Source organism: Ictalurus furcatus, chromosome 15, assembly GCF_023375685.1.
Source record: "Ictalurus furcatus strain D&B chromosome 15, Billie_1.0, whole genome shotgun sequence".
Lineage (NCBI taxonomy): Eukaryota > Metazoa > Chordata > Actinopteri > Siluriformes > Ictaluridae > Ictalurus > Ictalurus furcatus.
Genome location: NC_071269.1, coordinates 72,734 through 86,753, shown reverse-complemented (window position 1 = coordinate 86,753; position 14,020 = coordinate 72,734). Strand labels below are relative to the sequence as shown.

Here is a 14,020-nt window from a genome sequence, read left to right as displayed (position 1 = left end):
ACACAACATAACACACCGGCTCATTGATGGTTAGACCAATTTTTAATACATACTAGCATAAAAATATAACACAATACATGAATGCTATTTAAACATATTAATTTGAAGTAGCAGTGAACAAATATCAAGTCATATTTGTAAAATAGACAAATAGAAATCGAAGAAGTGCCCTGCGATGGATTGGCACTCTGTCCAGGGTGTACCCCGCCTTGTGCCCGATGCTTCCTGGGATAGGCTCCAGGTTCCCCCATGACACTGAAAAGGATAAGCAGTATAGAAGATGGATGGAGAAATAGAAGAACACTGTGACAAAGAATGATATAAAAAGACAAAGAATATAAAACAATCAAGACAGCATGTTAGACTTCAGGACTCAAAGTCTCTGTGTTTAAGTCAAGGCTGAAAACGTATTTGTTTACTCAAGCCTACCATGAATAGACTTTCTTTTACGCAAAGTACACAGTCTTATCCATCATAGGATAGTAAGCATACCTAACAATCTCTTTACCGCCCTCGCTCCTTCTGTCGAGCTACACATGATTTTATGGAGATGCCAGTGATCCTGACTCTTTCTCTTCTCTGCACCTGCCTGATCCTTCCTGATGCCCTACCTCTGGATGGAGTTCTCATCAACTGGAGACCACACCCTGGAGATTGCTTAGGATGGTACCGCTTGAAGTACCATGAAATGGTTTTGGACCTCAATTCCATTTGGGCATTCTCGCTGTGGCGGCTGGATTATTATTGCTGCGATGTCCTAGGGACTGCAGTTACCACATACAATTTTGCACTCAGGTCTCCTTTAGTGAACAGTGGACTAGTTCAACAAACAGACTTCATGTTAAAACCATAATGAACTTTCACACTTTCACACTATCTGTTGTTACCCAGATGAGGATGGGTTCCCTTCTGAGTCGGGTTCCTCTCAAGGTTTCTTCCTCTTAACATCTTAGGGAGTTTTTCCTCACCACCGTCACCTCACTCACTAGGGATAAATTCACACACTTAAAATCTGTATTCTGTGTTTATATGTCTCTGTAAAGCTGCTTTGAGACAATGTCCATTATAAAAAGCGGTATACAAATAAAATTTAATTGAATGGAGTTAGCTAGTCAGGGGACATCATCTGGGTGCAGTGTAGGAGAGTTGCACCAGTTGGCTGTACAACACCTCAATCAGGATCGCAACTTTATTTTTTAGCACTAACATGAATCCACATCTAATAATTTTACCCCCCAAAAAAGACCATTACTACTACTGCTACTATAATAATATAATGTAATAATAATAATGTGTTTTATTTTCTGATATTAATATCATGAAATTAATCTTGATATTAGGCCTATATTAATAAATATGTCACTACAGCCAATAACCAAGAGCAACCAATAAGTCGCTGTATGGTACAGCAGGACAGCAAATTATTAAAATATTGTTCTTTTTTGTCAATTGTGGTAATTTACATTTTAATTTATTGATTGATTTTCATGTGATTCATTTACATGTGATTCATATTCATGTGATTCATTTACATGTGATTCATTTACTGATTTGCTTCTCTTTAAATCCAGTTTTAGACTGTGATATTATTACTATTAATCCAGATTATTACTTGCTACACTGTATGAGATAACCCCAGTAAAATTGGCTGGATTCTATAATATAATTTGTTCACCATGTTAGGTTTAAATCCTCTAAAAACAGATTCGCAATTAAATAACATTACTCTGTTCCAGTTCACATCCTTCAAAGCATTGGCATGTTCTGCTTACTCTCACAATCCTCCAAACACCCACACACCCAAAGTCTCCATAAACAAATGAGACAGCAGTGTATCCTACAGAAACCGAACGTTGTCCACAATGTGAAAACAACTCGGAGAGTAAGCTGAACTAACCAACAAAATTACCAAGACAAAAAGTTCCAGTGAGAGTAAAAACCCCTACTGACTTCAAGTCTGATAAACAGTCTATAAATAATAAATATAATGTCCTTAACTTTTAAAGACTTGTAACAAATATTATAACAGTGTAGGACGTAAAGCCGAGGAGATAACACTAATACAATTAAATAAACAGAAACTCTAACCGGTCAGAGCATCGAAACAGACAAGCACATTAATACAGAAGTAGATTTAAGAGGAGTGAGTCCACAAAATCTAGGTGGAGTAATACAACGACAATATCTTCAATAAAAATCCGAATTCTGTAGAGCTGGAAGGCCGAGTGCAAAAAATAAAAATAATAGAAGAGAGAAAAAGACTCCGCTGTGTAGGTGATGCAGTTCACCCCGATATCAAGAGTTTAACATAGTCTCCTGCTTCCTCCGCTGAAATAAAGTCCTTCTGAACACCGTTATATGTAATGCGAAGCCGAGCTGGGTGAAGTATTCCACAGCGAGCGCCCTCAATACCACGAAGTTGACGCCGACTTCGTTAAACGCGGCCCGGCCAGGGCGGTCTTGGCTGTGTAGTCCGGGGAAACGGAGATGGTCAAATCCCTCACTTTAATCCGCAGCGGATTTTTTTCTACAGCAGCGGTTGTACAGGTGTCAGCGCCCTCTGGAACTCCCACTATCCTAACGTTACTGCGCCGTGACCTCGACTCCAAATCCTCACATTTATTCTCTAATTGAGTCACGGTCGCAGTGAGAGACTCGATAGTAGTCTTCATATGAACTATGTCATCGGTGCAACCGGAGAGCGCGTGCTCCATTTCCCCAACAGTACCTTTCAGTGTTGATATGGTAGCCTCGGTAGCGACTTTATCACCAGCCAGCTGTGTTTTCACCGCCTGCAGGTCAAGCTGGACAGTAGACAGCGCATCCCTGAACATCGCCTGAAACTCCTTTTTAAAAATATCGGCGATGTCCTTCCTCAGTAAAGCCAGCGGCTCGAGCCTGAGTGCGGTGAAGGCAGGGTCACTGCTCGGGGACGCGGATACAGGGGGAGAAGGAGACTCGCTCACGGCGCGCGCACTAGGCCTCAGTCGTGTCTGAATGCTACCACGGGTTTTCGTGTTCTTTCCAGACATCTTAACGTGCCACAAAGTTAAAAGTGCAAACAAGGAAACAGAGTAGAATAAGTCAAAATATATTATATGACCGAAAAGAGCAAATTAATGACAGTTTTAATCGAAATCAACAGCAACACACGGAGGAGAAATCATCACGTGACTGAGGAAGAACGTGTGTAACCTCCAAGTCCTCCAAGGCAGGGGGGCATTTAAACACTGTGGAAATCAAACTGATGCACGAGCACAAACTTGTGTTTATATCCAACATACTCCACTGCGTGTAAGGGGTTGGGGAAACTGGTGCAAGCTGCTTAAAAGGTTTAGTTTAATTTAAGTTTATTGTGATTATATGTTGTATCTGCGCGCCTGCAGTGTAAATTCTGTAGTTTATTATAACGGAAGTGATGTGTTAGTAACGAGGCCGCGTTGCTGATCACGCGCAGTGTAGACGCGCTGATACAGAGTGTAGCGAGTAAGATCTGTAATGTCTCATTAAAACACTATGATCAAAAATAAAATATGTCTAAAGACAGCGAGTAACAGAAACACACGGTGCAGTGAAAGTGTTTTATTATTCATTTAGGACTGGAGTTTAATTCTGTGCTTTTTGTGCATCCATAAAAAATAATGCATAAATACTATAAAATAAATTTTATATATAATACGGATATTATTTTTTATAGAATTTATGCATTATTTTTATGGATACACAAAAAGCACCGAATTAAACTACAGTCCTAAATTAATAATATATGTTCTGGGGTGTGTGTGTTGGGTTCTTTTCTGTTTTGGACAAACAGTTGTGTAAAGTTTTATTTTGAAGTTTATATTTGTAACACTCGGTTGGTGGATTTTACTTTCAATAAACAAAAAAAATGCTACTGAAAGTTTGCCCCACCCCATCCGATTAATCTAAAAAATAACTTAAAAGAAGCCGCAGGTATTAAGCTCTATAACCGTCTATAACCATCATCTGTTTGGCATACCCACAGTTTGTCAAACATGAAGTGTCTCTCTCAGCAATACTGTCTTGGCAATATTTAACCCCCATAACCTTTAAGGTGCAGATAGGCTTACAACTTCTTTGGTTGATTTGAATAGAAAAACCTACACGATAAGCAGGTCAGAATTGGGTCTTGTGTCCGATTATCTCAAGTAGTTTTGTTATGCCCAGATCTTCAATTATCTTTCCAGATGGTTACAAACCAGAGATCAGTATCCGTGCGTCTTCAATAGCAAGTAGTAATGCTGCACCAGCTGGGAGCTTAGAGTAGCCATTCTGTGAGATGTTTTCTATCAGTAGGTAACCTCCAGGCTTCTGTAAAGCCACTCCATGGAGATGAGAGAAGAGCAGTGGCAAATCCTTTGGAAGAGTATAATGAGAGGCCAAACTTAACATGGTGGGGATGTCTGACTTCTTTGAATACTCAAAAATGGCAGTCATGTATTTGGAGAGGTCCTGACCTAGAGATTTGGCACGTAATATCTCTTCTCCAATTATGGCTATAATGGCTAAAGAGGTATTTGTCTTTTGGTCCACTTCTTCTTCTCTGTGTTTATGCTGTCTCTTGTTGAGACTCTTGGAGCAGATGACGAGCACAAAGTCACTCTCCTTTATCTTCCTGCAATACCACCCCAAATCTCCCTCCTCGGTCATACTTAAGGCATCCCACATATCCAAATGTACCTGACGGGTAAATTAACATGATCACTCTATCATGAAAACATACATATACATCAAACACATAATTCTACTACTTCTTAACGTTTCAAATGTTATAAGATACTTTAACTGGTTTAACACTGTTTTTACCTCAGTAGCCATATGCTTTTGCACAAACGTTGCCAATTGCAAGACAACCTTTACATGGGCAGAACCGTCACTGCTTGAGTAGCAAATCAGGAGTCGCGGAGGATTGGGCTTGTTGGCTACTGGTAGAAACTGATGCTCTGTATAGTCATCATAATATTCCTCAGTTATGTCTGAGAAAAATAATTATTGAGTAGGTTAGAGGAAGACTGAAGGGGCATTATGCACAATAACTATGAGTTAATTCTACAGACACATTACTTCTAAGTAAAGGATGATTAATTTTGCAGTACTGGAAAATAATAATAATAATAATAATAATAATAATAATAATAATAATAATTGTTAACCTGATGGAATCTCAGTCTTTGCTGACTTTTTCTTCTGTTTTTTCTGCCAGTGAATAGCAAAGATGAAAGTTAAGGAGGCTGCTAGTAGAACACCCACAGAGAAGAGTACTGCTAAAGAGACAACCTCCTTGTGTAAAGTTAAAGGCTCTGGGGAGTAAAAGGCAGGAAACATAATGGAATTCAGTATCTTTCTGCATTACAGTCTATATTTTCACTTACAGTGTATTAGAGCAAGGGCAAATTGTAATGATATATGATGGATGGTAATTATAAAACTGAATGTTGAACCAACATAATTTCAGCAATAACATACTCACCAGCCATTTTATTAGGAACACTGGTACATCTGCACATTTATGCAATTATCCAATCAGTCAATCGTGTGGCAGTAGCACAATGCATAAAATCATGCAGAGTTTAAAGGCAAGAGCTTCAATTAATATTCATACAAACATGCAAATGGGGAAATGTGATCTCAGTGACTTTGACAATGGCATGGTTGTTGGTGCCAGGCAGGTTGGTTTCAGTATTTCATAAACTGTTGATCTATGGGATATTTACATAACAAAAAACATCCAGTGAGCAGAAGTTCTGCAGGTGGAAACACCTTGTTGATGAGAGAGGTCAGAGGAGAATAGCCAGGCTGATTTGAGCGGACAGGAAGGTTATGCTAGAAGAGCATCTCAGGCACAAGGCACAACACCTCGAACTGGCTACCAACGGTGGAAGACCACATCAAGGTCCACTCCTGTCAGCCAAGAACAGGATACAGATACGTTTTTCCAACCTGCAACTGTTTGGTATAGGTGTTCCTATTAAAGTGGCCAGTGTATGTACAGAGAAAAAGTTTACCTTTTACATTGTGCTGTACTTGAACAAAGAAAGTTTTCCTAACAGCATCCACAATATCTGCTGCAATCTAAACAAAAATACATTTTAATGTATAGCTGTTTATTAAAGATACAACACAACACACTTACTGTCAGGGTTACAGAGGAGTTCGGAATATACCGTAATACATACTAGGCTTACAGCAAGACCTATGTGACTAGTGAGAAAAATGTAACAGTCCTTTAGGAGAGAAATATAAAAAGACAGGTGTGTGACTTTCATTGACTTCGCTTAAGACTCACCTCACAAGTGTAGTTGGTCTCTGTGTGGAGATTGAGCAAACGGTATGTATGATAAGTGCTGTTTACAGTGAAGTCCTAAGAGGTGAACCACAACAAAATCCATTACTCTGCATTAAAGCAGAACAACTGGATGCAGTGTTGTATATATTCATTTACAGTGAGAATAATGAAAATATTTTTTGATAATAGTTCCAGATATTTTAAGAGCCTACTGACAGTAGGTTCATATAAATTTATTTTTATTGCATTACCTTTTTGCATTTAATTACAAAATACATAAGATTATTTTGTGTTGTAAACAAATGTGTTTAAATTTTTTCAGTGTGTTCATCAAGAATGAATGATCTGGTATTAAAATAATTACTGGTTGAATAATTTCAAAGCTGCGTGAGCCCCCTCCATAGCATGATAATAAATAGCGATTGATTTCCAAATCCTTAGGTGCCAAGTTAAAAGTCACAGCAATATCCTTGTTGTCCTTGTGGACTTCTAGATATCTGGGATACCAGTCTTTAAAGAGAGACAGGAAATACAAACAAGTTACATAATGCTCAATGAAACTCTGCATTCAGTATGAACTACACTTTTCTAAAATTTGAAAAAACAATGTTCAAGCAAGGAGCAAAAATATAAACAAGAAGCACTGACTTACCTAAAACTAAAAATATCTAGAAGCAGTAAAAAAATTTTTTTTTAAAATGATATACTTAATTACCTGTTTTGCAGTGCTCCAAGCCATTTTTCTCAGGACACGCTGTAGAGAGGTGGACTAAAGGTGAGTAATTTATTATTTATTCTAGCCAGTATAATAATGTTTTATATATAAGTGGCAAGAAAATTATGTAACGTATTAGTTTTTGTCAATCTTGATAGGCTTGTATATTGACGATATCATGTTTAAACAGACAGTAAATAACTAGGTGCAAGAACACATACAGCGTGTGAAGAACAATTTGCTATGATAAAATTTGTCCCAGATCTCAGGAACTGGAAGGGCCATCACAGTCACAGCGTACTGGGTACCCAGAGAGAGATCTGTGAAAGGATCGGAGTAATACACCTGCACAAAAAGAGGGGCAAAAATGCATAAAGTAGTTCTCAAAAATATTACATATAAACAATAGTGTATAACTTTTTTTTTTTTTTTAAACATTTTAAAGATCAAGGCACACATCTAAAAGTTTTATTGTTATGCACAATTACTAGACAAATCCATTTCATCAGTTTATTTGGCTCAAGACAGGCAGGTATTGCTGTACCCTTTGAGCATGCACAGCGGAGAGTGACATATTGTTATGAAGGAGGAAGAGCTGACATGTGATCTGAGTGCCACCTAAAGTCTGGAGGGAAACTAGGAAACCACGCAAAAAAACAATACCTGCAGCACATTGACAAAAAAGCAGAAACAGAGAAAATTTTTGAATAATTATAGAATTTTATTTCCTAACTATTAATAGCATGAACAGATAAACATTTCATGAAGTCAAACAATTAAACATAATATTTAAGCATTTAGAAATATTTAAAGTAAGTGCCAATTTAAGGATAGGCTGCCTTTTATTATTACCGTATTGGCTAGGCCTCCAAGACACAACAACAGTATCATACTTAGGATTCTGACTTTCCATAAACTCAATGGTGACATTCTGTGGAGCATGCACATAATGCTGGCAGATCTCAGGATTCTGCAGACCTAAAAAAGAATGACACAGCCATGGCATACAACCTGGCCCAAAGCAAAGTGTCAGCACTGCAGGAAAATATACAACAATGGTCTACAGGTTGCATATACAGAAACAGGCTACACCTACAGCCCACTACTTTTTTCAATATTCTTGCATTTACCTTATGAAAAAAAAGCCTTTTAATTTTCCAGACTTTTATGTGCACACTTCCTGGTATTTCTAAAGGGTAAGTTATGCATCATGAAAAAGGAAATCAAAATGTCAATCTGCAAAAAATTTATAAAATGTCTGGAGCCAATGGATTTATACCCCTAGTGTCTCTGGCTCTATATTACTTTGATAAATGAATATCTACACTTTTATCCAAAACACTTTCTTTTTTTGTGCTTTTATATGTCTGGAATTAAGTGTCTCCTTTATATTTCAGACATATACAAGCTTTCCATGCCTGTAAAAGAAACCTGGTTTTGAACTGCTATCCCTGTACCTTAATGGAACAGCTAAATATACACTCAGCAAAAAAAAATAAACGTCTAACATTCAACTGCTTTTTTCCCCCAGCAAATTTCTTAATATGTGTAAATATTTGTATTAATATAAAAACATTCAACAACTGAAAAATAAACTGAACAAGTTTCACAGACATTTGAAGAACAGAAATGGAATAAATGAATCCCTGAACAAAGGGGGGGTCAATATTAAAAGTAACAGTCAGTATCTGGTGTTCTCCAGCTGCTTTAAGCACTACAGTGCATCTCATCCTCATGGACTGCACAGTGGATGTGGACTCCACATGGATTGGTCAGTTCTTGCTGTGAGATGTTACCCCACTCTTCCACCAAGGCATTTGCAAGTTCTCGAACACATCTCGGGAGGACACATGGTTACATGTAATTTTCCACTGCGAGGACGATCAGCTGTCCTTCCTGTCTCTCTGTAGCACCGTCTCAGACGTCTTACATTACAGACATTGCAGTTTATTGCTCTGGACACATCTGCAGTCCTCATGCCTCCCTGCAGCAGGTCTATGGCATGTTCACGCAGGTGAGCAGGAACCCTAGGCATCTTTCTTCTGGTGTTTTTCAGAGTCAGTAGAAAGGTCTCTTTAGTGTCCTAACTTATTGTAACTGTGACCTTAATTGTGTACGGCTTGTAAACTGTTAGTGTCTTAAGGACTGTTCCACAGGTGAAATAATGTGCAATAATTGTTTATGGTTCATTGAACAAGCTGAAAAACATTGTTTAAACCCTTTCCAATAAGGATCTGTAAAGCTTATTTGGATTTTACAAAATAATCTTTAAAATACAGTCACCTGAAAAAGTGAGGTTTCTATTTTTGCTGAGTTTATTTAGAGGAGATTGCCAAGTACCCTATTCTTGTACAAAAAACAACACCCCCCGCCCCCTCCCCGTAACCCCAGCCAGAATTAGTAAACTAAAGTTATCTATATTTTTTCTCATAGTTAATAGTTTATCAAGGTGGACATACTGTAGCTTTTAGCCTTCTACTACACCAAGGGGAAAATTATGTTCCTATGTTCATGATATCCTTCTGCTTGAACTGCATGATACAAATGCTACACTTCTCACTGCTTCTTCTTACAGAATAGTGCTGGTCTGGAAGCATTTCATTAAGAGTGTTTCAGATGTGTCCAACTTACGTGCAAAGAGACCAGCAGAGGTGACTCCAAGTGTAGTTTCAACATCACCTTTGCTGATTCTGCAATACTCACATCCTGGGGATCCCTGAAGTAATGAAACCATGATAAATGTGAATCTTATTAAAATACAAAAGCCTGCTAATAGTAGGCCATTGAGTTACAGCTGCAGGTGGTATCACTGAGCAAAAGTACATTTTAATATTTATACAAGATAAATATTATTTATGTAAACCTACAAAAACGTGAATAACTAATCAAGCATGCCACCTTCATGTTCTAGAAGGGGCCACTAATTCTCCTTATATAGGAGACATGAGATGAATTTACTACTTGCCAGCTACCACTTGACAGATTATTGTGAGGATTACAGATACACAAAATATGACTAAAAATATCTAAAATTAAATAGGTAACACAACATTTAATTTTGATAGATGTTGCTACATTCAGTGCTAAGAACTGCACAGATTAAGACACAGATTAACCTACCAAAATATTTTAGACCCGTATCTTACCTGGCAAACACACTGCAGTGTACAGTTCTGAGGTCTGAAAGATGTCTGGAACCCCTGGCCTATCATAAATACAATAATCAACAAGAGCAGAGATGATTTGTCTTGCCACATTCTATCCTGTGTTCCCCTTGATTATTTCTTTGGTCTTTTAGGACAGAGAACTTGTTTTAGAATAAAAACAGAAAAAGACGCTGAATAAGTACACAAAAGTGTCAGCATAAAAAAAGAAAGAACGTCAACGAGAGCATTCTTTAGAACACAACAACAGGGGTTGGAGGAGTGGTAGCCTAAGGTAAAAGGCGTTTACCCACAGTCCAGGTATTTCTTGTTATACAAGCAGTTCTTGTCGAACATTTGCTCTGCAGTGTGGCAAAATATACACTTGTGCTGACCTGGAACACAAATCTGCAAACACAATATTGCAAAGGGCTTTTGTGAAATAAAAGACAACTTTATTTGCTGGCTGATAGTGAAGTGATATTATATGAGAAAATACATTATATCGTTAAGTAACATAATATAATAACATTATATACAGTGGTTTGTGAACCATTAAGAATTTTCCATCTCTGCATAAATAATTGCAGTTAATTTGAAGGTGAAGTTAGAGTCAGGTGTTTTCAGTCAATGGGATGACAATCAGGTGTGAGTGAGCTCCCTGTTTTATTTCAAGAACAGGGATCTATAACAGTCTGATCTTCACAACACATGTCTAGAAGTGTGTCATGGTAAGAACAAATGAGATTTCTGAGGACCTCAGAAAAAGATTTGTTGATGATCCTCAGGCTGGAAAAGGTTACAAAATGATCTCTATAGGAGTTTGGCCTCCACCAATACACAGTCAGACAGATTATCTACAAATGGAGGAAATTCAAGAGCATTGTTACCATCCCCAGGAGTGGTCAACCAACAAAGATCACTCCAAGAGCAAGACATAATAGTAATAGTCTGTGAAGTCACAAAGGAACCCAGGGTAACTCCTAAGCAACTAAAGGCCTCTCTCACATTGGACAATGTTAATGTTCATGAGTCCACCATCAGGAGAACACTGAACAATGTTGTTGCTGCCTGTCTTCATTTACTAAAGACTTCATTTACTAAGACAAGCCAGAAGGCTATTAGAAAAATGTTTTGTGGACGATGAGAGCTTTTTGGTTTAAAATGAAAAGTGTTATGTTTGTTGAAAGGAAAACACTGCACTGAATTCCAGTATAAGAACCTTATCCCATGTGTGAAACAAGGTAGTATCATGGTTTGGCCTCTTATGCTGCATCTGGACCAGGAGTGCTTGCCATCATTGATGGAACAATGAATTCTGAATTATACCAGCAACTTCTAAAGGAGAATGTCAGGACATTCGTCCATGAAATGAATCTCAAGAGAAAGTGGGTCATGCAGCAAGAATGATTAAAGAAGAATGAGGTTAATGTTTTGAAATGGCCAAGTCAATGTCCTGACCTTAATCCAATAGAAATGTTGTGAAAGGACCTGAAGCAAGAAGTTATTGTGAGGAAACTATAGAATATATTGATAAAGTGTGATCAGTATGTTTAACTAACATTTGGAGATGTTAATAAAATAAATCAATATGTAAAACTTTAAGGCTGGTATTGAGATGCCTGGAGAGAACTACACTGAGGACAAAGGACTCCTACGAGAACAAACACTCGATCTCTCTCTCACAGAATTAGCATCGCCATCTGAATTAGCACATCATGCTGAGTGGAGACTAGGAGATCCTCACTATATTGTTTCCTTCTCTCTCTCTATGTCAAGCTCACCTTAAACACAATTAAGATGAATAAGATAAGATGAATAAGATGTTGACTAAGGGAGCACGGTGGCTTAGAAGTTAGTATGTTTGCCTCACACCTTCAGGGTCAGCGTTCAATTCCCACCATGGCTGTGTGTGCAGAGTTTTCCTCCGGTTGTACCCCGCCTTGTGCCCCATGCTCCCTGGGATACGCTCCAGGTTTCCCATGACCCTGAAGAGGATACAAGTTTTGACTTTATGTTTTGAAATTGACTAATGTAATGCTGAATGTAATTCTTTTTTCTTCTTATTAATAGTATTATTGGATTTGGATGTGTTCATAAATAAATGGTTAAATAAATTATTAGACTTGGTTAAATTCTGACTTCTTCTGAAATGATTGTCTCTAGTAGATTAAGTTAAGTCCTTGTTACCGCAAATCTGCGAGCAGGTTAGTACGGGCTAAAATCCAGGTTTAGGTGGAGCATTGGGGCACACCAACTGAGATTTTAGAGTCCAGGCTAACGACTTGGCTTTAAGTGTACTCAGTGTGTACAGGCTCGATATGGAATTCCCGTTTAGGACAACAAAGTTGATGGACCAAGCCTAATAGGATGAAGTCTAAACCTCTGATTATTGTAATATTTTCCTATTTAAGTGTAAATAGGAAACTATGGCATGATTATATAAAGCTAATTGTAACTCTGATATTATTGCTCTATCTCTGTACATTTTCTCTGGCTAGAAATAACGTTACTATAATTAAGTGTTACTATCTAAGGGAACTAAACAAGGTACTTTTTAGAAAAGGCCAAGCATGGGGCAGCCATCTAAATAGTATTACTCAATTACCGCTGGCTAATGACCAGGACTGGTGAGTTTGTGACGGTGAGATCCGCGTACACGACCGGTGCGAGACTCTGAGCGACATGGAACCCGGATAAACGAGCACAATTTAAACTATAGAATAAACTAGAATTAATCAAATGTAAAAAATCTAAAGTATTTACAGACCTGTGATCTACAAATACCTAGGAAACAAATACAACATTGAGGTTTTTACAATTGGAGTCAGATTTAATTCAAGAGAGAGTCAAACAGAAATGGAAAGACAAATTTAATAATCTAAATGTATTCACATCACTTCAAAAAGACAGGAACACGCAGGAATCCTTCTACCACGTCATTGGACCAGTGAGTGGACCCTTACATAACCAACATTTAGAATTATTACTTAAACATAATATGTATAATTAACATTCAGATGCATAATCTAAAACCATAGAACACTTTTTAATCGAGTTATATTCCAAGTGTGTTCTGAGCTAGAACACTTCTATGTTTTACTGCACAGCAGGTGTTTTTCTGCATCTCCTGTGTATTTCCTGTGCAAGCGGAGTTAGAAGAACCTTGTATTTTGTCTACAACAACTTCACTCTATGGCAATAAATTAGCAATTTGACATTCACCAAAACCGTGTTTCCAATCAAAGCCCTTTAAATGCTTGCAAACCAGTGTCAAAATAACAGATCAGACTTCCAGGATGAAGTGTACCAGGCTGGGACTAAAGCCAGAAAATCATTAATGTATAAGTATCAATTTATAAAGGTAAAAACCCTGTCCTGATGAAACCTTTAAGAAAATCCAACTGAAAAAAGCATGCGCCACAAATTTAAGATATCATATATACATAATTAAGGCGATGGAGATTGGTTTGTTTTTAGAAAGAAGAGATTAATACCCCACCTACAGATAAGATTACTATTTGAGAAAAGTATATAAAGGCTTGTGTGTGTGTGTGTATAATTCAGACTTTCTGCAGACTGTCTCACTTTATTGTTTCAATAAGGTTTAATTACTTTTTGACATCTACAAACCCTCTGTCTCTGAAGTTTTTTGTTAGGCTGGAAAGATTGTTTCCCATGAAAAAATCCACCAACATCCCAGAGTTGAAGCTGTTCTGTACTGAGGAATGACCTAAAATTCCTCCAAGCCAATGCGCAGGACTGATCAACAGTTACCGGAAACATTCAGTTGCAGTTAATGATGCACAAGGGGATCACACCAGATACTGAAAGCAAAGGTTCATATACTTTTGC

General features: G+C 37.7%; 1 protein-coding gene across 2 annotated transcripts; it reads right to left on the bottom strand.

Annotated features, from left to right (window-relative positions):
* Positions 1–3,703: 3,703 nt before the first annotated feature.
* On the bottom strand, positions 3,704–10,465 carry si:ch211-207e14.4 (interleukin-17 receptor D). Of its 2 annotated transcripts, none has more exons than XM_053642835.1 (12): positions 10,169–10,465; positions 9,654–9,738; positions 7,875–9,064; positions 7,567–7,685; positions 7,244–7,367; positions 7,023–7,061; positions 6,672–6,817; positions 6,308–6,382; positions 6,027–6,093; positions 5,175–5,321; positions 4,828–4,997; positions 3,704–4,701 (listed from the first exon to the last, which is right to left on the bottom strand). In XM_053642835.1, the coding sequence occupies exons 3-12, from the start codon at positions 8,026–8,028 to the stop codon at positions 4,213–4,215; spliced, it is 1,530 nt and encodes a 509-aa protein (XP_053498810.1). In that variant the 5' UTR covers positions 8,029–9,064; positions 9,654–9,738; positions 10,169–10,465; the 3' UTR covers positions 3,704–4,212. The 2 variants fall into 2 exon arrangements, with proteins under 2 accessions (XP_053498810.1, XP_053498809.1); XM_053642834.1 differs by having other exon boundaries at positions 7,875–8,033.
* Between the last annotated feature and the right edge of the window lie 3,555 nt (positions 10,466–14,020).

Coding starts and splice junctions, on each gene's coding strand:
- si:ch211-207e14.4 (XM_053642834.1), bottom strand. CDS start 10,279: ATGTGGCAAGACAAATCATCTCTGCTCTTGTTGATTATTGTATTTATG. Junction 6,383..6,671: donor GCTTTGAAATTATTCAACCA/GTAATTATTTTA, acceptor TTCACCTCTTAG/GACTTCACTGTAAACAGCAC. Junction 6,094..6,307: donor AGACCAACTACACTTGTGAG/GTGAGTCTTAAG, acceptor ATTTTTGTTTAG/ATTGCAGCAGATATTGTGGA.